Source organism: Phocoena phocoena, chromosome 2 (genome assembly GCF_963924675.1).
Source record: "Phocoena phocoena chromosome 2, mPhoPho1.1, whole genome shotgun sequence".
In the NCBI taxonomy this organism is placed as follows: Eukaryota; Metazoa; Chordata; class Mammalia; order Artiodactyla; family Phocoenidae; genus Phocoena; species Phocoena phocoena.
In genome coordinates this window covers 27,721,829-27,744,467 of record NC_089220.1, presented here as the reverse complement: position 1 = coordinate 27,744,467, position 22,639 = coordinate 27,721,829, and the positions used below count along the sequence as shown (strand labels likewise).

At 56.4% G+C, this 22,639-nt stretch overlaps 1 protein-coding gene across 1 annotated transcript in view; it reads right to left on the bottom strand.

Annotated features, from left to right (window-relative positions):
• LTBP2 (latent transforming growth factor beta binding protein 2) overlaps positions 1–22,639 on the bottom strand; it is a 96,006-nt gene that overhangs the window by 2,079 nt on the left and 71,288 nt on the right. Inside the window, exons 16-36 of the mRNA XM_065871400.1 lie at positions 22,015–22,116; positions 19,762–19,890; positions 18,935–19,063; positions 14,143–14,262; positions 9,221–9,340; positions 8,011–8,133; positions 7,673–7,798; positions 7,128–7,246; position 6,820; positions 5,987–6,109; positions 5,764–5,889; positions 5,253–5,375; positions 4,457–4,588; positions 4,057–4,182; positions 3,342–3,485; positions 2,284–2,475; positions 2,073–2,156; positions 1,244–1,372; positions 829–966; positions 572–739; positions 32–313 (exon numbers count right to left, since the gene is read on the bottom strand). Coding sequence (XP_065727472.1) covers positions 32–313; positions 572–739; positions 829–966; positions 1,244–1,372; positions 2,073–2,156; positions 2,284–2,475; positions 3,342–3,485; positions 4,057–4,182; positions 4,457–4,588; positions 5,253–5,375; positions 5,764–5,889; positions 5,987–6,109; position 6,820; positions 7,128–7,246; positions 7,673–7,798; positions 8,011–8,133; positions 9,221–9,340; positions 14,143–14,262; positions 18,935–19,063; positions 19,762–19,890; positions 22,015–22,116 — 2,736 coding nt within the window. The remainder of the gene's footprint in view (positions 1–31; positions 314–571; positions 740–828; positions 967–1,243; positions 1,373–2,072; positions 2,157–2,283; positions 2,476–3,341; positions 3,486–4,056; positions 4,183–4,456; positions 4,589–5,252; positions 5,376–5,763; positions 5,890–5,986; positions 6,110–6,819; positions 6,821–7,127; positions 7,247–7,672; positions 7,799–8,010; positions 8,134–9,220; positions 9,341–14,142; positions 14,263–18,934; positions 19,064–19,761; positions 19,891–22,014; positions 22,117–22,639) is intronic.

Here is a 22,639-nt window from a genome sequence, read left to right as displayed (position 1 = left end):
ACCTCTTCCCCATTTTTGCAGCAACACAGACCTGGATGGCTGGCCACGTAGTGGGGCTGGAGTTCTGAGGGCTGCAAGGGAGGCTCAAGGACCGGTGTGCGGTCCCCTGGGTGGCTGGCCGTGTTGGGGAAGAGCGGCTCAGGGATGGTGTCCTCGGGGCCCAGGTAGTTGTAGAAGGGGACCCCGTCCGGGCCATAGACGCTGTAGTGCAGGTCCTCGGGCCCAGGGCCATACTCATAGCCGGGCCGGAAGTGGACCCCGGCCTCCCGCTCCGCTTCAATGCGGGCCACGTTGCACAGCTGAGCGTAGACCTCTGTCAGGGAGGAGGGAGAGAGGAAGCTGGGCCTGGCTCCTGGTAGCTGAAGCCTGGAGTGCTGTTTCCCCAGCTCATGCTCACCGCCCCGTGGAGAGAGGGACGGAAGACAGGGCCTTGACTTGCGTTACTCCATTTTAAATCCACAGACCTGGATGGCTGTGGATTCCAAGGTGAGGACATCCCCTACCCTGGGGCCCAGCTCAGCTCCGCAGGTGTCCCCCCTTCCCTCCTTCAGGCACAGGCCGCCCTTCTCACCAGAGCTCCTGGGGGGGCACAGAGCACACTGCTGGCTCCAGGCCTCGCCGTCCTGGCAGCAGCACTCAGTGTAGGTGGTGTGGCGCCCGTGCAGGGGATGGCTGCACACGTAATTGGTGACTTTTTTCCAGCAGATGTCCGTGTGGATGTCATGGTCAGGCAGGTCCTCTGGCGGCACAGGGCGTGGAGGCATGTGAGCCCCCCAGCCCAGGTCCGCTCCCCCAGCTGCCCCACCGCCCCACGGCCCCCCCACTGACCCGCACCGCTGGTGCTGTTCACGCAGCGCTGCTGGCTGAGGTCCAGGGTGAGGGGCGGGCTGCAGAAGCAGTGGAAAGAGCCTTCCGTGTTCATACACCCGCCATTCTCACAGGCCATGTCCTGGCACTCATCGTGATCTGGGAGGCAGGGAGATGGGAGGAAGGTTGGGGGCAGTGCCAACGCGGCCTGCCCACAGGCCACCTTCAGGGAAAGGGGTTTTCTTGTAACTGTGTCTCCTCCTCACCCCCTTCCCAGGGATGCCTTTCTGGTAGGTTCCCTCACCTCAGACCTGCCCGCTGTAGTGGGTGTCTTCCCCGGGAAGGGGAACTCCCAGCAAGAATTGGGCTGGCTGGCAGGGGTGGGTGAGCACTCAGCTCTGGGCTGCAGGGTGGGGAGGGGTGCCAGGTGTCTCACCCTCACACTTCCTGCGGGCAGCGTCGTAGTGGTAGCCAGGATCGCACAGGCAGATGTAGCCAGGCACCGTGTTGAGGCACCGGCCGTTCTGGCAGAGACCGGGCCCAAACATCACACACTCGTCGGCATCTGTGGGAGGGCAGAGCTGAGGCGAGGGGAAGGCGAGAAGCAGGATGGGGCAGTTCTTAGGACTAGGGGTTCCAAAGCCAGACTGGCTGGGGTCGAATCCCGGCCTTGCCACTTGCTAGGTGGGTGACTTCGGGCAAATTGCTTAAGTTCTCCTTGCCTCAGTTTCCTACCTAGAAAATATGGATACCACTACTTAACCTCTTAGAGTTAATGAGGATTAAAAGGTTAATACGCGTAAGGTGCTTAAAACGGTGCTTGGCACATAGCAAGCATTCAAGGGGAACTACTTCCATTTCTGTTATTTCCTTTTCCAGTTTCAGGTGTGAGCCCATTCCTGAACCACCCTTTCTGAGTGTGAGTTCCCCAAAGTTTCGGGCTTCGTAAGTGGGGCCAGGGAGACCAGCAGCTGCCTCTGGCCTATGTCCCTGTGACTGGGTTAGTCAAGGCATCATAGTTTGTTCCATGGAGGGTTCAGCCTCGAGTGAGCAGAGAAACCAAAGTGGGGTTGTATAGACACTCCAGGAGGAGCTCAGGTCAGAACTTCCAGCTAAAAATCTGCAGCCCTGGGACAGGAAGTTGGTTGGAAGCACCCTGAGAGGCAGGGACTGCATGCAGAGCTTCCCTGGGGGCCTCCTGGAGGACCAGGCCGGGCCTAGTCAGGTGAGTGGCGTTTGGGAAGGAGGGTCTGTAGGGAGGTTACCTGTGTATGTGGTCTGTCCAAACATCCAGGCTCCTTCCACAGGGATGTAGCCTTTCCCGCTAGGGCAGATCTCGCTGAATTCGACTGTTCAGGGAGGCATCCAAGCTCAGAGGGAGAAGGGTTCTGCCACCCCCCCTTCCTCTCCCCCCTTCTTTCAGTGTCACCCTGCAGAGCTGACCCTGAGAGGATTTGGGACCCTTGGGGGCCTTACCTGAGTCCTCGGCTGGGCACAGCTCACAGGCATCTCCCCAGCCGGTGCCCTGGGTGCAGCAGCACTCGGCCTGCGTGGTGTTCCGGCCCAGAAGACTGGAACAGGGCGGCTGGCCCTTTTGCCCAGAGTAGCATCCCATGCGGATGGGGCCTGGGGGGTGTTCCCCTGGCCGGGCCTCAGGGATCCTGTGACCTATTTGCGATAGAAGCCCCTTATTATTGTCCGTTCATGGCCCCCTGGGGCACCCTAGCCCTTGAATTTATTTTAAAATTTAACCATTTATATAGCGCTTTACAGTGTGCGAAATGCTTCCATTGTCTCGCCTGATGCTCTCCACACCCGTACGGAGAGCTCACCCTAGGCCATCTGTCATAGAAGAGGCAGCTGAGGCTTCGAGAAGCTAGGTGACTTGCCAAAGCCACCTAGTGGCTTAGCAGAGAGTTGACCCCCGTTCCTCTGGTGCCAAACCCCCGCTCCTTCCAGCGTACCATCCTGCCTCCCTCCACTGCAGTGGGGCGCCCCCAGTCCCTGGCATACCGTATGGGCAGCCCTCTCTGCCCATTCCTCTGCTTCACACTGTACCCCTGCCCCTCCCACCCTTCCTTGTTCTAAGTCCTGCTTGCTTTTCCCCAAGTCAGAGAAGTCCAGCCGAGTCCCAGTCCCGCCAGGGCTGAGAGGCTGAGCCCTGCAGCATCCCTCGGTGGAGTGGGACGGGGAGAGTCGAACTTAGCTCAGCTTCAGAGTCTCCCTCAGCCAAGAGCTCCCCGGGGTTGGATTGAGGCTCCCTCCAAGGCTCAATCTGAGATCCCTGAGGCCCCCCTAAATTGGCATTATAGCTTCTTGAGCCTCCTGTAGTGTCGTCACAACCCTGCAGCCTCCTGGAAGTTCCCTGGCCTGGAGCAGACTCGGCACCGCACTCTCAGACTCCTCACCGCTCGGCGCTCCATCCCTGAGCTGCAGCCCGGCCCGGCCCACATCCCTAAGAGCTGGAGCAGTGGAAGTGCTTTGTAAGCCATGGAGTGGTGGTGCACAACGATGGGGTGGGGTCCGGGGCTCACCTCCAGCCACCCGCGGTCGGCAGCGCCCCTCCTGAGCGTCATACTCCTCCAGGTCGCTGGCACAGAGGCACAGGAAGGAGCCCTCCACGTTCTCGCAGAGTGCCGCCCCGCATACCGCCAGCATGAGCTCGCACTCATTCACGTCTGCCAGGCAGGAGGACAGACTCGTGGGCAGAGGAGAGGCAGCCCAGGCACCCCTGCCCCTGCCTCAAGCCCAGCAGGCAGATCCTTGTCTCATCCCCCCCCAAAGAAACAGGCTAGGCCTTGGGGCAAGAGTGGAAGTGGGTATGAGTTAGCAGGAAGGAGGAACAGATGAGCAGAGGGCATGGGAAGGCAGAGGAAGAAGGAGAAGGGTGGCAGAAAAGAGTCCGTAAGTGGACAAAGAGGAAGGGTTCCTCCCGCCGCATGGTCCCCACATGTGCCCCTTGAGATCTTAGGGTCTCTGGGGAAGGGTGGTGACTTCACTGGCGTGCTTGCTTCCCCTGCTGGTTGAAGGTGGCCTCACTTCCTTGACCAACCTGGCCAAGGTGCCCCTGTAGGGTGGGGCTGAAATCTCCCTCCCTTGCCACTCTATGAGGACCCCTTACGGAGCCTTGTTAGACCCTGAACATTTCAGGAGGAGGGCCCTAGGGCCCCTCTATGCAGGGCAGCCAAGGTCTGCGGAGATGGGATCAAGGGCCCAAGGGCCTTCCCTTCCCTGGCTCAGGCTTCTCACCAATGCAGTCCCAGCCGGAGGGCGAGGTCTCGAAGCCCTGGTCACAGAGGCAGCGGAAGGAGCCGTCGGTGTTGTCGCAGAAACCGTGGCTCCCACACATGGTGTCGTTGGCACACTCGTCTATGTCTGTGGGACAGGGGAGGCTACAGTGTAGGGTGTGCTCTCTATTTGCTGGGAATTCTTATTTATTTTGTCTACTAACACCAAGATTTCTGAAAGCTAACTTCTGAATACAGGAAAGGAAAACTCTAACACTGGCATTCCTCTTCAATTTTTGTGTAAGCACTGCTGTATGGAAAATACACAAACTTCAGACAGCAGCAAAAAATAGTTTCTAGCTGGATACATGAAAAATAGGTGTCCTCAGGCTTCTCACCCTGGACACCCGCTCCCGACTCACCAGCACAGTCTCCAGTCGGGGCCACATGGAAGCCGGGCTGGCAGCCCGGGACACAGCGGTAGGAGCCGGGGCTGTTCTCACACCTCCAGGCCCCACACACCGAGTCTCCGAAGTCCTCACACTCATCAGTGTCTGTCCCCAGAGTCATGAGAGGGGACAGAAGTGGCTGGGTCACTACTCTGGCCCCACCTCTCTGGCATTAAAAGGTCATGCCCCACAACCTCTGGGGTCTTTGATCTGTTCCAAACTACTGTGCTCGTGTCAACCCCCGAGCATCAAGTTCAGGATCATCTCCCCTGACCCGCAGGGCTGAGCGTCTGGGAGGTGAGCGCTCTGCTATTTAGGAGAGCACCGAGCTCTCAGCCTCTGTGACACTCCTGTCCCCCACACCCTGCTCTCTACAGCAGAGCACTTTCTACTTCTCTTTATAGAAAACCTTCCCCAAAGTGTATTATGGAGAGTCGTCTTCATATCTGTCTCCCTTGGTCAATTTCAAGATTGTCCATAACTGTCTATTTGTTCCAGCAAAAGACATTAAAACCTAGGTGGTGTTTAATAAACATCTATTGCATCAGTTTGGCTTTAAAAACTAGATTATGTGCTCTGCTAGCACAAGGACACCCTGAGACAGCCCCTGAGTCAGCAGAGGCTCAATAAATGCATTGGATGATTAATCTGTGGAAAGTTCTCTGCTTCCTGGAAGCTGGGGGTCCGGGTCCCAGGGAGCTGAGGAGGAGGCAGAGTGGAGGAGACAGACGTGGGGAGGGGCCCCATTCGCTCCCCCCAGAGCCCTTACCCACACACTCCCCACTCTCTGCGGAGGTCTGGAAGCCAGTCTTGCACAGACAGTTGAAGGAGCCCTCAGTGTTGACACATTGCCCCCCGAGACACCGGTCAGTGACTGCACACTCGTCCACATCTAGAATAGAGACATCTGTCAGCAGGACCAGCCATGGGTCCCCAGGGCCCTGTGCAGCTTCCTCTGGGCCCTGAGGAGCCCATAGGAGGGCCAGGGAGTGGCTCGAAGTAGGAAAGTGCTGGAAGGTCCCAGGGAGAGTCCAGAGCTGGAAGCCAGAGGCCCGACTGGGGGGCGGAGCCCTGGAACTGGGGCTGTGTCAAGGGGAGAGAGGGTGAGGGCATCTGCCATAGACACCATGGAGATGCCCTGGAGGAAGACTGAGACCCTCCTGACACCTGCCTCCCACCTCATCACTCAGCCTCCTATCTTCCCATCCTGGGTGGGACCGTGAGCATTTTATTTCAGTACTCTAGATAGCCTCTAGCGCCCCCTGCTGCTGGCTACTCACCCTGGCAGCTGGCACCCCCCTCTGCGCTGGCAAAGCCGGGGGCGCAGAGACAGAAAAAGGACCCGTGGCTGTTGAGGCACTCGCCGCGCGGTGCGCAGTACTCCTCTCCCACGCACTCGTCCACGTCTGTAGGGAGAAGATGGGCTGTGCTGTCTCCCGGGGACGCTCCCGCCTCCCCACGCACTCTGCCCCCGTCCCCGGTGGGGAGACCTGAGCCACTCACCCTCACACACGGTGCCATTGGCCAGCTGGAAGCCCGGGGGGCAGAGGCACTGGTAGGAGCCAGCCGTGTTCTTGCACTCGCCTCCCAGGCAGCTGCTCTGGGGGTCTTCACACTCATCCACATCTGCAGGGTCACACAGGGAGGAGGGCAGCCGATGGCAGCACCTCCCAAGGGCAGGAGCCAACGGGGAGGTCTCCAGAGGACCTGGCACCTGCCTGAGGAGACTGGACCCATAGGGGCATCGTTCCCTTGTAAAGCAGTACAGCTGGGAGAAGCTGGCGAGGGAGCCTTTGGGGAGCGGGATAACTGCAGCTCCCTCCTTCTGTCCCAGCTCCCCCGCCTCTGGCAGCTCACACAGTGCCCACCTTGGGGACAGTTGGCCTATCCCAGCAACCCTGGCCTAGGGTGGCCGAACCCCACTGCCCTCATCATGGCTGAGATGGCTGAGATTTCACTGAGAAACAATTGGGAAGGCAAATGAGAAATAAGCCGAGGAAGCAGATACAGAGAACCTGAGAAGGTAACAGAAACTAGATTATTATTACTATTTTTTTGGGGGGGGCGGGAAACGCGGGCTTCTCACTGCCGTGGCCTCTCCCGTTGTGGAGCATAGGCTCCGGACGCACAGGCTCAGCGGCCATGGCTCACGGGCCCAGCCGCTCCGCGGCATGTGGGATCTTACCGGACTGGGGCACGAACCCGTGTCCCCTGCATCGGCAGGCAGACTCTCAACCACTGCGCCACCAGGGAAGCCCAAAACTAGATTATTTAAATTGGCCTACAGATTGCCTGGTACAGGCCAAGGTTTTTCAGAATATGGTCCCAGCACCCACCCTTACAAGGAAACCTTGAGGACCTTCTTAGATGACAGATCCCAAGGGCCCCCGACAGAGGTGGATTTAGTAGGCCTGGGACAAGGCCCCGGGAAGCTCCCAGCGACTCTGACACGCGCTGAAGCTTGTGATCCAGTGGCTCAGTGGTCCCCTAGACCCAGTTCTGCAGTCGCCTTTCCAACTACTGTTGGGGGAGGGGCAAGAATAGGTGTCCCCAGCTGGCCCACCATCTGAGGTGAGCGCCCTTCTCTAAGGGTGATGGGTTAGTCTGCGCTCTTCTCCCCCACGGCGGGGGGGGGGCCTCTCACGTCACAGGTGTGGCCCAGGGCGCTGGGCCGGTAGCCCCGCTCGCAGTCGCTGCAGGAGCCGGCAGTGTTGGTGCAGACTCCCGAGGGGCAGACTCCCAGAAGGGCACACTCGTCTAGTTCTGGGGCAGACAGCCAGCCAGTCCCTGGGGGCCTAGGAGGCCTCCCTCCACCTGGTGAGGCAGGAAGCACCCCACGCCTCTGGCTCCCTCTCTGAGCTCATAGGACTTTCTGGGGGTCCCTGGGGAAGGGGAGGCCCTGGCTGTGAGCCTTCTGTAGGGCAACCCCAGTACCCTCTCCCCAGGATGCTCCTGGGGCAGCTCTACCGTCAGCTTCCCTCTTGCCTCCGTGACTCCCTTTTCCTCCTGTCCTCATGGAGGAGGAAATAGAAGCTGTCCCTGGGGCCAAGTCCATTCACAGGGTCCTCTAGCCTAGCCTGGAGACCCTCAGCATCAGCCCCAAGCTGGGGGACAAATGGAGTGTTCTTTGAGAGGTAAGAGGGCCTGTGTTCTCAGTCCCTCTCGGCCATCCCCCCTCTCCCGGGTTACCTTCGCAGGCGGTGCCGTCCTTGTTCACCCAGTACCCACTCTCGCAGGCCGAGCAGGTGAAGGAGCCCTCCGTGTTGAGGCAGAGGCCCGCGGGGCACGAGGTCCGGCTGGCACACTCGTCAACATCTGAAACAGGCCATTGAGCTCTGTGTGGGGCTCTGCAGGACAGACACGCCAGGCTAGGCAGAGACCGGTGGGGCGGGAGTGGGGCAGGGTGGGGGAGAGGACGGGTCTTGCAGCCACACGTTGGGTCAGCGTGCTCAGGGTTGCGGGGCCAGAAGGAGGGAGCTGCAGGCTGGCTCGCTGCGGACAAAGCGTGCTTCAGATCTTCTTTGTACCTTGGCAGCCCTTCTCGTCTGAGGTGACCTCGTAGCCCGGCTCACAAGAGCATCTAAAGGAACCCTCCAGGTTGATGCACGTTCCATGGGTGCAGACCCCAGGGGTCAGACACTCATTCACATCTGCGGGAGAGAAGTCCAGGATGGCGGGCTGGCCTCATCTTCCTCACGCAGCCTCCATCATCAGGCTGAGAGCATCTCAATTACGAGGCCAGGGAATCAGCATTCAGAGGGGGCCATAGGCACCCTGGGAAGGGCATGAAGTCCTTCCTGTTCCTGGGCCTACCTACTTAGACAGGGTACCCTTCTCCCCTGAGCTCACTTCCCCCCACCGAGCTCACTTCAGCTCTATCTAGTGACACAGAGCATCCTGCAAATTCCTAGAAAACGGGGCCAGGTCCCCCAGCCCTGGGACTGGTTTGGCCCATCTGTGGACACCTGCAGTCAAGTGTCTAAGACCCTTGACTCACCTTATAGTGAGTCTGAACCTCTCTGGTCTCCTACCCGCCAACCAGACTGGCATTATCTCATGTTCCCAGCCCACCCACCAGGTTCAATAGGTGAGTGGGCAACGCAGAGAGAGGGCAAGTTATGCCTGGGTGGCTGAGTGGCAGTCTCAAGGGCCTGGGAAACGTCTGCCCTCTCCAGAGCCTCAAAGCGTCTATTCACAACTCAGTCCCTCGTGGCATTCTGAACCCTGGGTCCTTCTTCCTGTAGGGGCTGAGGGAAAGAGCATTCCTCCTACAGATGACATGCAGCACCCCTCCCCCCGGAGGGCGAAGAGCACCCGCTGTTCAGTTAGGCGTTGCTGTTAGACACTGAGACATTGAGATGCAGAAGAGCAGAAGACCACTCCTCCCTGGGAAACACACCACTGGTGTCAGCCTCTTCCAAAGACGCTTGGTACCTCACCCTACCTAGCAGGATCCAGCCACAGAAGCCACTGGGACCTTGGGCTGTAGCCCAAGGATGGATATGGCCAAGGAGCTGACAGGCACCCCCCACCCCCGGCTGATTCAGAGGGCAGAGCACCAGTAACTGAAGCACACCCATCTCAGCCCCAGCATCATCTGGGAACCCAGCCAGGTCATGGAGGACAATAGCCTCCAAGCCACTTCCCTCTGCCCACCCCTTCCCCTTCCTGTTGTGGGCTCATCCAGGGGTCCCAAGGCCAAACAGCCCCCTCAGTGCCTTGGCAAGCAGCCCTCACCTACACAGCTCCCATTCTGGCCCCTGTAGCCCTCCTCGCAGGGCAGGCAAGTGTAGGAGCCAGGGGAGTTGACGCATCTCCCATCAGGGCAGGTGCCGGGGTGATGGCATTCGTCGATATCTGCAAAATAACAACCCCGCCCGCCTTGGTCATCTCTGCGAACCATGGCACATGGGTGGGCTGTGAAGAAGCAAATCCTTGACCCTGCCCTTGGCTGGGGAGAAGGAGGGATGTCAGTTTCTGTACTGATGGAAACTAGGAAAAAGTGAGTGCTGTCCTGTGTTCCCAACCCCACCTCCCATCCACTGTCCTGGACAAAAGAGAGATGGAAGACCTTTAGGAAGGGAGACGCCCTGGTGAAGGAGGCTGCCCTTCCACTAGCTAGGGGAGGGTGAGAGAGCTTGAATTCATGAGCTGGACTCTTGGGAAGGGCCTTCGTATCTCCCTTGTTCCTTTACAAGGGGTGACAATGACGTGTTTGGACGTGCTTGGCAGATCCCAGAGGCCCCAGAATAGATCCCAGCTGGGCAATGAGGGCCAAGTGGGCTTCCCTGCACCAGGAAATGAGGACTGAGGATGATCCCCCAATCTTAGATGTGGCCAAGACCAGCCCTGAGGCTGATGCAGAGTGAAGGGTGGAGGCTGGCAAGGCTTCTCAGCTGGAGAGGAGACTTTTCTTCTAGCTGAGAACCACATAGAGCTCCAGCACCCACTCTGGTGAGATCCAGGAAAGTCAGCCAGAAAGGATGAGTCTGAGCACCAACCGGACAAGTAGGGGAAGGGGTGATCCATGGAGAGAGAGAGCAGCCAGTCCTGGGAGAGTGACAGGGAGCGGGAGGGTGAGCTTGCTCCCAGGAACTGCATGCAGGGCTCTTCCCAGCGTGAAGCTTGCATACTGGGGAGTCCACCATCCAAGGCCCCCAGGTGACCTGGGCTGAGTTAGGGAGGTTGTGACACAGGGATTGAACTCTGGGTCAAGACTGCAGGAGGACGTTCTGCTCCTCTGGCCCAGTGTCGAGGCTCCCAGTCACTTTTCATGACAGACAGAAGTATTCATGACAGACAGATTGACCGAGCGCCAGATTTACCCTCCCTATGTGGATAACTGTCATTCTCCTGCAGGGAGGCCACCAGTTCATGTAGATTCAGAGACCCTACTGCCCAGGAGGAAGACCTACTCAGCACCCATGGAGGAAAGAAAGGCAGGAGGCAGGGCCAAGGGTCAGAACACAGGCTTTCTGCAAAGGGACTCAAGCCAGCAGCTGTCATAATAGAACAGGACATGGGCCCGGAAGTGGAGGGTGAATATGAATCTCCTCTGAGGTTGTCTGGTCTACAGAAGACCGGGTACATCAAAGCCCTCTGTCCCAGGGAACCAGGTACCTCTCAAGGTCAAAACTTCACCCTGAGGGTCCACATGAGGAAGACATACACAGGGTGGGTGGTTTTTCAGGTGGTGTGTGTAAGGAGATACCCGGAACTCCCGGGCAATCCTGGGGACACTGAGATAAGGCTCACCTCTGGAAAGAGGGCAGCCAAGAGCCCCTAGCTGGGCTGTGGTGACACCAGGCTAAACTATTCTAAGGGCTTCTGTAAAGACAGAGATGGAGAGAATGAGACAGAGGTGGAGGAAATGAAGGTCTTAGGGCCACCAACTTTGGCCAGCACCATGGCCCGCTGGCCTTGGCTGAGGTACCGAAGGAAAATGGGCAAAGCCATTGGGAATTATCCACAATTCCTGCTTCAGGGATGCGAGACTCCGGGATGAAGAGAAAGAACGAGGCAAGGATCCTCCTCTAAGACCACAATGAGGAAAAATGGAGTCTTTGGACCTCTCCTGCGGGGATCAGGCAGGACAGGAAGGAGATTAGATTTACCAGGAGCAAAGGGCCCTGAGGTTTGCCCTGCCCCAAATGTTCTGGGCACATCTGTGGAGGTGGTGCCCGAACTGTTTCACACTGGGCATTAGGAGACTTGCAGGACGAATGCTGTTCACTGAGAATTCCAGCTCTCCACTTCTGGGCCACGGTGGGCTTGTGCCTCCTGGTCCCTTGTGGTTGGATGGGGCCAGGGGACTAGTGCTGGCCAGTAGCTAGGACGTGTATAATTCATGGGCCCAAACATTTATTTGTGTGCAACCCTGCAGGGTGCTCTTTCTTTCTTCCATGAACACTGGCCACATTCAAGATGCCGGCCATTCCTTTAGCCAGGCTCTAGGGTGAGGAAACGTGGGGCGGGATGTTTCCTCATGATGGACATGTGGCCTTGGTCAGATATCAAGTTTGCGGTGTCCTAAATCACTAAGGTTGAGGTTGGTTGTTAATGTAGTATAACCTGGCCTGTCCTGGCACACCCACCACTGGCACACCTGGCACACCTTCCTCAGACCAGAGCCCCAGCCAGCGATGATCATGTGTGAGAAGTCTGCCAGCAGGTGAGAGAGGGAGGGCAGAGGGTCAAAGCAGCCCACAGTCTCCACCTGAGGCAGGGCAGGCCTCTTCTAAGTGGGGGTGGATATAACAGAGCCACTAGCCTAGCCGATTAAAGGAACCAGATAAAGATTCTGGATGAAGTGGGTTCCATGTTAAAGGCACAAGCTCTGATGTCACCAGATATCTTGAGGCTGTTCCACCAACCTCTTGGTGCCTGGAGCCAGATTTTTCTGCCTAGTCTAGGGTTTGAATTTTAACCTAAGCTTATAGTATGCTTTGGTAGCTTTTACCCTGGTCCTTGGGGGGCAGGAGCTGTCTGTCTTTTTATTGCTATATTCCTAGCCCATGGCTGGGACCCAGCTGGCGCTCAACAAGTGTTTGCTGACCAAAGAATGAGACCATGTGACTAACTAAACCTTCACATCCTCTTGGTATGAGGCTGCTGAAGAGATCCCAGAAGACCCAAGGAAACAGTCACCCCAGGGACCAGCTTGCGAACCCGCTGTCTGTACACTGGGAGGATCCTGGAGCTTCTCTAACCAGCACTGCAGCCTCTGCGTGAGGAAATGTGAGGGTGCTGCCTCTGTTCCTTGTGAGGGCACAGGGTGGGGAGCGTGCTCACTCAGGCGCCAGACGCTCAGGTGACCTTGGACGTGGGTGGGGACAGCAGAGCCCTGGCAGTCTGCAGGGGAATCTAACCCCTTTCCATGGGAACCCAGAGTCCTGGTACGATGGAAATGCCGTCGAGACTTTGGATGGGCTGCTGTCCAGACCACTCGGGCCTTTCAGCAGATACTTGAAGTTTAAGTGGAGAGAGTGGTTTCTTAGTTGGAAGAAGAAGAAAGAAGGAGAGGAAATTCACTGGGCTCTCGGGGTGATGGGCCGGGTCTGTGGTTATGGATGGAAACCTGGGGAAGTGTGCAGGCTACATCCGTTTTTCTCTCAGCAGACTCAGAGTGTCTGCCCTGGGTCGGGAACTCAGCCTGACCTCCCAGCCGAGGTGTGTGTCTGGAACCTGGCGTTGAGGGGAGATCAGACGTGCGAGAGAACGGGTCCTCAGACAGCAGTGCCGCCCCCTACTCGCTGAGGGGCTGCACGTGCACTTTGTATGTGGCAGGTTATTCAGTCCTCACAGGAGCCCCTAAGATGGGCATTATGGTTTCCATTTTCAGACATTGAGACAAGAGCCAAACCCAGGCCTGTCTCCGCCAGAGCCTGTGCTCTTGCACGGACTGGTTAGTATAAATTTGATATTTTTAATGTCCTGGTATTTTTCTTAGTTCATTTCCTTTAGTTTTGCTTTACTTTTTACAAAGTCTAATGCCAAATTAATAATGTTCGATGCTTAAATGAGGCAGTCTATCAATCCCTAACACAGCACCTGGCACATAGCAGGCACACATCAAACGCTAACTCCCTTCCCTCTCCCTTCTCCCGGAACATGCCAGGATGTCTGTCCCCAGTAAGTTAGTGAGGATAAGGGAAGTGGGTTCAGGTTTTGATCATAAGTGGGCCTGAGTTTAAACGGGGAGGCATTGAGAGGGGAAAGTAACGCGCCAGGGATGCAGACAGAGCATTGTCTGTCCTACACCCCTAGTGACCTCTCCCCTTTGCCAAGACCTGCCAGGGCTCTGGACTCTGCTTCTGTGGTAGTGGCATTGGGAAGGGGGTGGGCTCCCTTCACCAGACACAGAAGCTCATCTCTCACCTCTAGGACCCTCTGAATCTTGGCCCGGGGAAACCTGGAGGCAGGGAGGCGTCTGGGCCTAACCTTGGATCCAGGGCAGGACTTCCTTCCAGAGAGAGCCTGGATTCCCCCTCACCCCTTCCTGTCTCAGCCAGTCTTGGGAGCACATGACCCAGGCCTCTTGCAAGCATCTGAGACCCACAGCCTGGCAGGGGGTGGAAGTGGCAGGGCTACCAGGAGCTGACATGATGGTGGCAGGTTCAAGCCAGTCTGTGAGGACATCAGTTGGCAATGACACAGCCAACTTATGGCAGGGCCTGGGAAAGAGGGCCAGGATGAGGGCTCATTTGTTCATTTATTCCACTAGCATTTGTTGGGGTGTCCAACACATGGACATTTGTCAGGTGTCCATGCATGGTCATCTAAGGATATGGTCCAGCTCTGAGGAGCTCACAGCCTTAAAGCTTTAGCAAGTAGGCCGAGCCCAAGGCCCCAGGCACCTCCCAGATAGATCAACCTTCCCTCTGCCGCATGAGTCAAGGTGAGGGGCAGAGGTGCATGGAGGGGCGCTCCCGGGATCTCATGTACATAAAGTTACTGTGCTCTGTGCTGCCAGGACAGACAGGATGTCAAAATCCCACTGAGGGGACAGAAGGGCTCCAGAATCCACGGATAGGTCTCTCTGTGTGCAGGAGGGGCTCGGCATCAAGGGGCCCAGTCGGGGATAAGCTGGAAGGGGAGCTGGTGGTGGGCAGTGCCCGGGGAGGGGCCAGGAGAGGGTGGAGCGGCACCCCATTCCTTACCTTGGCAATGGCCCTTCCTGACCATCATGTAGCCCTGGTCACACTCGCAGTGGTAGGAACCCTCCGTGTTGGTGCACCGCCCCCCGCTGCACACCTCGGGCTGCCCACACTCGTCTATGTCTGTGAACACACAGAAAAGTCCTGAGTTGGGGCCAGCCCTGCAGGGGGTCCTGGGACACCTGTTCAGAGGCCAAGGCCAAGGACACCCATGCTGAGGCCCAGGCAAGGAAGGCATCCTTGCTGCAGCCATGAATGGCAGGGTCTGAGACTGACCAACTCAGGCCCCTGCAAACTCCTGAGTTCCTTGCTCCTGGAGGGGATGGCTACTTTGGGGGCCCATGGGGACTCTCACAGCTGTCTCCTTACTCCCGTGCAAGGGCTGGTCTTGAGGTCAGGTGGCTGTGCCTATGGCACTATCTGAGGAAGCCAACGAAGTCCCCCTCTTGACCCCAGTAAATCCCCCAGAAGTCTGCTCCTAGAGTTCCTAGGGGCCTTCCTAAAGGTTAGGGATTGGAATTCCGTGGTGGCCCAGTGGTTAGGACCAGGATGGTGCTTTCACTGCCAGGGGCCCTGGTTCAATCCCTGGTCAGGGGAACTAAGATCCCACAAGCCACGTGGCATGCCCCCCCACCCCCCAAAAACATAAGTTTAGGGATTAAGCAGCCAGTGAGAGACAGCATCTTAGGCAGCTGTGGATCTGTCCATTTGGTTTCTGCCATTGTCTCAAAGCATAATGGTGCCCTGTGATGGCTTGAAAGCCCAAGCCTGGTCATGCCCCTCCCCTGCTGGGTTCCCTGCTGCTCAGCCTGCCTCACAAGGTCTCACCCCAGCCTTGCTGTGTGTGCTGATCCCCACTGGTCCAGCCTCCAAGCCTTTGTTCACACAAATGCCTCTGCTTGGTTTGATGGCCAGCAGAGCCCTACTCCCATTCCAAGGATGGGTTCAGGGCTTCCCTGGTGGTGCAGTGGTTAAGAATCCGTCTGCCAATGCGGTGGACACGTGTTCAATCCCTGTTCCGGGAAGATCCCACATGCCGTGGAGCAACTAAGCCCGTGTGCCACAACTACTGAGCCGGCATGCCACAACTACTGAAGCCCGCGTGCCTAGAGCCCGTGCTCAGCAACAAGAAAAGCCACTGCAATGAGAAGCCCGTGCACTGCAACGAAGACCCAACGCAGCCAAAAATAAATAGAATAAAGATAAATTTTTTTAAAAAAAGGGTGGGTTCAATTTGTCAACTCTAGGTCACTCTGGCCACTCCCCATTCCCTGCCCCCCACAGTCAAATTAATGGAGGACTCACCCTTGCCCCAACCCGTAGCAATGGTTCAAACACTTCACAGAGGCTTTGTGCAGATGAAATGAGATAATCCAGGTAAAGGGCTTAGCACAGTGCCTGCCTGACACAAGGTGAGCACTGAAGAAATGTTAGCTATTATTATTTTTATTCTAGCATTAAACCTACTCTATAAAATCCAAGCTCCTCAGCCTGGCATGTGAGACCTTTTGTGACCTAGCCCCGCCTGGTTCTCTCACCTGGGTTGCTGCTTCCCACGTGCCTCCTTCTTTTTCTTTTATGGTCAAAATTTTAATGTCAAAAACTTATAAATGTTTGGTATTAGTCCACATACAATTCAGTTTTTGGTGTAGAGTTCTTTGGCCTCACGAAAAAACACTCGGTTTACTTCGCTAATAGGAATATCTCTTAATGCTGAGATGGCCTCTTCTTGGTATTTCTTCTGCTGTTGATTTCTGGCATAGTTATCTGTGATTGCGTGAATGGAGTTGAGTGGAGAGGTACTCAGCATGTTTATCCCAAATAAGAGCACATATAGTAATCACATGATTGCTCTAGTAATGAGGAGGTACACAGGCAATACAACTGCTCGGTATTTTTGAGGCCAACAGGATAAGCCTAAGGAGCTTCTGCACGTGCTGTTCCCGCGCCTGGAGTGGCCTCCCACCCACCAGCTTGGCTGTTTCCTTCTCATCTCTCAGTGAGGCTGCCCTCGCCCCTCCAACCCATAGGGCCCTTCCCAGGGTTCCCTTAGGAATCAACCCTTATATTGAATAGTAACTGCTTTTGTTTCTCCCTGACTGCCGAGAATGTGCCTTATTATCCTAGTGTCCTTAGTACCTAGCCCAGACCCCTCCAAAGTACTTATTGCATGAATGGAATAGCAAGCATTTGTTTACCGACATGAGCAAAACTTCATGACACTTTAGTGCACAGCGGAGTCACCGGCAGATGGTATAAAATGTACACTCCCAGGCCCACGTGCAGAGATTCTGATGCAGCAGTACTGGGCGGGCCCGGGAACCTGCATTTTAATAACTCCTGGCAATTCTGAAATAACTGGTCCTCCCTTTGGGAAGCTAAAGAGAACCTGATTAAAGGACCCACAAACTGGTAGGGCCAGGATGACTGCCTGATAGATAAGCCTGGGAAAACTGGAGAAAAATGGAAATGGAAAAGACCCGATCTTAACACCCATGCAAGGATGGACTCCAGATGGATTAAAACATGTCGTGAAAGGCAAAACTGTAACTTTAATGAAAGAAGGTGTAGGAGAATATCTTTGTGAATTAACAGTGGGGAAGAACTTGTTAACTAAAGCTCCCAAAGCATAAAAAATAAGGCAAAAAGGTGAATTTCAATACATCAGAATTAATGATTTCTGTTAAAGAAAGGACATGTGGATAAGGTCAATGGACAGAGGACAAGGTGGAAGAGTTGTCATATCTAAACCCAGGCAAGTATCTGGAATCGATAAGGAACTCCTAAAGAGCCACAGGGAAAAGCAGCAAAGACCACTGGAAAAGAGAGCAAAAGATAAGAACAAGCAGTTTCTAGATAAGGAAACCCAAAGGCTCATACACGAAAAGATGCTCATAGATACTAGTAAAGTAAACGTTATTTTAAATATTTAATAATCAAATAATTTATCTTAATCAATTATTTATATTTATTTCAATTCTAGAAATTGTAATGCCTTCTATTAATTATATAAATTAATGAAATAATTTATAAATAAGAATAAAGTAAATATTTAAAATAAGGAGATATTGGTTTACCAGAGCAGCAAAATTTAGAAAGTGGATGTTATCCTGGATGAGGCCTCATCACACCGCAGCCAGACCCCACTGGGAGAAGCCTGACCTTGACCTTCCTGCCTCCTCCCCCCGCTGTCGGGTTGGCAGAGACATCCGGACACCCAGGCTGGCACGAGGCAGGACTCTTTGTCTGGGCCAGTCCTGGCGACACCCTTCCCTGAGCAGCCACTGCTTGTCCCAGGCCAGCATCTCGGGCTGGGCCTGCAGGGAGCAGTGCCTCTGGCCCACAATGCTTGCCAAGGCCGCGAAGCCCAGAGAAGCCCCTTGCTCCCGGCCTCTGCCGTTGATAACTCGACTGTTCTGAGCATTGCTGCCTGAGTCATCTCCCTGAAAGCTGGCTGACCGCATCGCCGCCCTCTGCTTACAAACCTCTATTGGCTGCCACTGTCTGCGGGACAGCGACCAAGCACTTCAGCCTGGCACTCAAGACACTTCGCAAACTGGCGTCGGCTCCTGACACTTCCTCTGCATACCCCGCGCTCCCATCACACTGGATTTATCATTATTCCCAGAGCACGCCAGGCTTGTTCATTGCTCTGCCCTCTGCAGAAATGGTTCCCTTTCCCCGAAAGAGCCTCTGCTCCCTCCTTTCCTTCACCGTGTGTGTAAGGGAAGATGTTGGAAGCAAACCATGTTTGGGGGCCAGGGTGACTTTGATTCTGTTTCCAGCTCTGCCGCGGCTCTAGGTGTGAGGTCTCTGGGTGGTTCAATTCACCTCTCTGAGCCTCAGTTTGCTAAACTGTAAAATGGGGATAAGGATTTGTGCAGCACGGGGTTGGGCTGATGAGCTTCATAAAAAAAGGGCTTAGGACGGTGCTGCCATATGAGAAGTGCTCACTGAATGGTAGTTGTAATTATTCTGTCCCCGCTCAAACAGCCCTTTGGGAAACCTTCCCACATTCCTCCATACAGAACCAGTGCTTCCTCATCCCACAGTGCCAACACTCACACCTCACTCACTGCAGTAACCCTAGAGCTCACACAGCGCCCAGGCCAGAACCAGCAATGTGAGCCCCAAGAACAGCAGTGTCATTCTCTAGGTGAAGGATTCCCACTCGGTTATGGATCTTACGGCACTGCTTGGAAACTGCTGCACCCTACTCTCTGTAGTTCATAAAAAAGTATGTGGAGTGTTTCGTATGTGGTATAAATGCCGCATATTAAAGGGCCTTTCTTGGAAGCATCTTTGTCCAGCGGCCCCATGCAGAGCTTCCCAGGGAAGCTTAAAGCCTTGCAGGCATTTCCCAGCAAAGGCAAGCCTGCTCCCAAGGCTGCCTGGAGTCCCAGTTGGTGTCCTCACGGGTCACCCTCTTTATCCAATAGGAAAGAAGCTCCTTGTCACTCAGGATCTGGGGACCTGGTTTTTCGGCTTCATCTCCAGCCATGTCCCCAGACCCCTCACACTCTTGGCTCCAGTCACAGTTCCTTGGAATGTTGGTGAATGTTGCTGCCTTTCAGATTCCTATTCCTCCATCTGTCTCAGCGACCTCAACCTCAGCGCAGGGTCTGCTTCCTCCCAGGTCCAGGTTAGAGCCCTGATCTTGGTTCCTGCGACCCCCCGTACTCCCCACAGTCTGCAGCTCTGTCACTGGGTGCTGTGAATGCCTGGATCCTCTTCCACCCCAACACTACCTGTGTGGTCCTGTGCCCCTCCCAGGGGCAAAGGTGGCTCACCTTACCTTGGCATTCCTGTGTGGCCCCCGAGGTGGCCAACGTGTAGCCAGGGTAGCAGAAGCAGGAGTAGGAGCCCACGTGGTTGACACAGCGCCCCCTTCCCTTGCAGGGGTCCCTCAGACACTCATCGTCATCTGAGCGGAGGGAGGTGAGAAGGACAGTCAGGGAGGCCTTCCTTTGGGCACCTGCCAGCCACCTGCCATGCTAAGGACTGGACAGGGAATGGTGCTGTGGGGCAAGGAGGGGATAAGGGAGCAGAGGAGGCTGGGAGTTGAAAAATCTCTAAGGCTGAGGGCCATGAAGTTGGTTCATTGGGCCCTTCCAAGAACCAAGGGCCTGGGGCAGTGGCCCCGCACCTCCCCCCTGCCCCGTGTCCCCCCTCACCCAGTGGCCCGGTGATAACTTCCTTTCTCCTTCACGGTACAGTGGATGTGTCTCCCTTGTATAAAAATATTGGGAGTGTGGATGAGGCCCACACTGGATGATTTATGTGTTATGCCTCCGAACCTCACCCCCAGGGATGGCCGTGGCATCAGTCTGCTATGCAGACTGAGGGGCGGGCTGATCTCAGAGCTGAAGGTTCCAAGTACCAGTCAGGGGACCCTGGGGTGGCTTCCCATCCTCCTGAAGTCCTGGGGACTCATCAGATGGTGCTCCCAGAGACCGCTCTCCCCGAGGTTAAGGTTAACTTTGTCCATAGGGATTGCTCTCCTCAGTCCATCCACCACACAGCACTGCTCGGACTTTCGGCTGCCTGGACTCTGGACTGTCCTCCAGCCCTGCCTCCACCCGCCCCAGCCACTGAGTGAGCCCAGGCTGCCCCCGTGGATACCTGTGCAGTAGGCCTGGCTGGGGTGCAGCCGGTAGCCGGGGCTGCAGGTGCATCTGTATCCATCAGGGAGCTTCACACAGGTTCCCGGGCCACAGATGTTGGTGGCTCCAGCAGCACATCTGTCAATGCCTGTGGGTGATGGAGCAAAGCAGAGGTTATGGTGGGGTGCGGATGGGTGAAGGCAGTGGAGTGGGGTGGGGGCAGGGCACACGGGCCTCAGAGGACCACAGAAGCCTCACCCCAGCCTTAGCTGGGCCCTCCCACATCCACGTATAGCATGGCCTGTGTAAGAACCCACAGCACCTCCTCTCAGGGCCCCGAGCCCTACAAGGATGGAGCTTGCAGCACTGCATCCCTCTGACTGAGACCCAGGGGGTTCCAGTAACCTGTGTCCCGCGTCCCAGCAAAGGGGCTCCCCTGCTGAGGCCTCCAGCCTGACATCACCCTGAATACGGGGACAGCTCTCATCCACAGCGAGCGCTTCCCTTCCCTGGCAACTCCTGACCAGTTTTTCTTAGGCAGACAGACACATCTGGTGAGGGGGGGTCTTGGGACAACTGCCAGGGGAAGAGGGGAGAGGTGGGCGTGGGCTAACTGAGCAGGGCCTTGAGCGCCATGTTGAGACAGGCCTGTAAGCAAGGGGGTCATGGGAGGTGGGGTGTGATCAGAACTGTCTCAGAAAGACCACGCATCTTGCATGTCATCTTGTTCAGAGAGGCAGCAAGATGGCAGATGGACTGGGGTGGGAGGGGAGGCACAGAGGGCCCCTAGAAACCTGTTGAAATGAATTAAACAAGGACTGCCTTGGGTGGTGGTAATGGGTAAAAATGGGAGATGGAAACTGAATTCAGAAACAGTTTGGAGACTCGCCAGGACTCAGGGCTGAGGCTGCACAGAGAGCAAGAGATTATAAGTCTTTTGAACTGTGTCCATAATACCAGAAAAGTACCTGGCACTTAAAACATGCCGAATGAACAAATGACTGAATGAGTGAGTGATGCTCTCACTCCAGGTCTCAGCCGGAAGCCCACACACCCACACTCCCAGCCCTGCCCCACAGCACTGAGGGAGCCCCAGAGACACAAGGAAATGGGTGAGGATGTGGCCTGTGGTGGCGCACAGCGGGGCTTCACAGCGTTTGCTGAATTGGACTGAACTGAACGTGCACGCCGGCCTGTTTGTCGGGCTACCCTGCCCCTGGCCTGGCTCCAAGTTTGTGTCAGCCTGGGGGCTCAGGAGGACCTCCAGCCAGGTTCTAAATGTCCTCCCAGAGGGGTGGGGTTGGGGGATGGCAAGGGGGAAGGGGGATCAGGCGAAAGTCTATAGATCGTGGGAGGGATTCTGTCCCCACATAGCTGAATCCCCAGCTGAGCCCCTTAACCCAGCTCATCTTGCCTGCCGAGTGGAGGGGGGCCGAGGACACTCCTTGGAGCAGTGCACTGAGCCCAGAGAAGAGGGGTCCTGGGAGAGGGCAGCAGGGACGCCCTGGTTCAGGCCTAGGAAGGCCAAGCTCCCAGCCCCACCCACACTCTCTGGACTGTTCCACCAACCTGCAGGGTCTCTCCCTCTGCTGGAGGAGATCTGGAAATACCCCTCACCCCAAGGTGACCTCAGTCTATGAGGTTACAAGCAGCAAGGCCCTGATGAGGACGCTCGTGGGAACACACACACGAGCACACACACGTGAGCACACACGTGTGCAGGGAACAGCTGCAGCAACACCGGCCCTGCTTCTCTTGAACCAAGTCCCCAGACAACGAGCCTTTGAGGAGGGTGCATTCCAGAGCAATGTGGATGTGCCAGGGATCTCCCCCATATCACCCCGCAACCACTGCAGCGGCCAGAGCCTGGGGAACACAGGCTCCAGGGCAGCTAAACAACTTTGAGAAATAGAATCATTTTCCTTCCCTAAAGTCGGGCCTCCCTGTGGGCAGGAGGCTGCCCACCGCCAGGGTACTCAGCTGACCCAGGGTCAACAGCCTGGAAGAGCCAGGCTCCCGGAGGCCCCATGTGCTCGCCTTCCTTGAGAAGGCCCCGTGGATTCTCCTGGAAGGCACCCCTTCTCTTTCTCCTGCCTGGCTTGACCGGTGCTCCAGACGGGACTCCCCCAGTCACTAGGGGCACCCTGTGCTCTCTGCGGAATGCGGCCGGGGCCGCTGACCCCGGCGGGAGTTCACTGGACACTGTGCATCCGGTGGGAGAGCCCTGGAGTTGGCTCTGGCTGCCCACACCTCATGGGGCTGCTGCAGGTACCTGACGGGGCCGGGGTCACCAGCACATCAGTGGGGGCGGTCACTTGCTCTTCTGTCTGGGCCTCCGGGATTCCCTGTCCAGGCAGTGGCAGCGTTGGTCTTCCTATGGTGTCTCCTGCGGAGGGGAGAGGGGCGGGGGGAGCGAGTGGGCCTCAGCCCCTTGAGTGCCCGCTTTCCCACCCCCTGGATAACATCCCCTGCAGAGGTGCAGTGCCCTGTCCTCCTCCCTGCCCTCCAGTCCATCGGGCTCTGAGAACCAGGGGTGGAGCCTAGGGCGGGTCATCCCCCCTGCCTCTTAGTCTCCTGAAACTTAACCTGGCCCCAAACAGAGTCAGAGTATCTGAGAGCCCTGATGGGGCTCAGAGCACATCTGGTCTCCCCACTCCGCTCCGCAGGGAAGGAGGTGGAAGCTCGTGGGAATGGCCACTTGTCCAAGGCCGCTACCTTGTTGGGGATGGAGCCGAAGCCCGGGTCTCCTGACTCCTACTTCAGCACTCTCCTTCTGTCTGCAGAGTTCTTTACAGTTTACAGGCTCTGCCTCAACCACCAATGTCTCATCTGCCTTAAGAGGCAGGCATTAGTGTCCACATCATAGTAGAGGAAGCTGAAGCCGACTTCTGAACAGT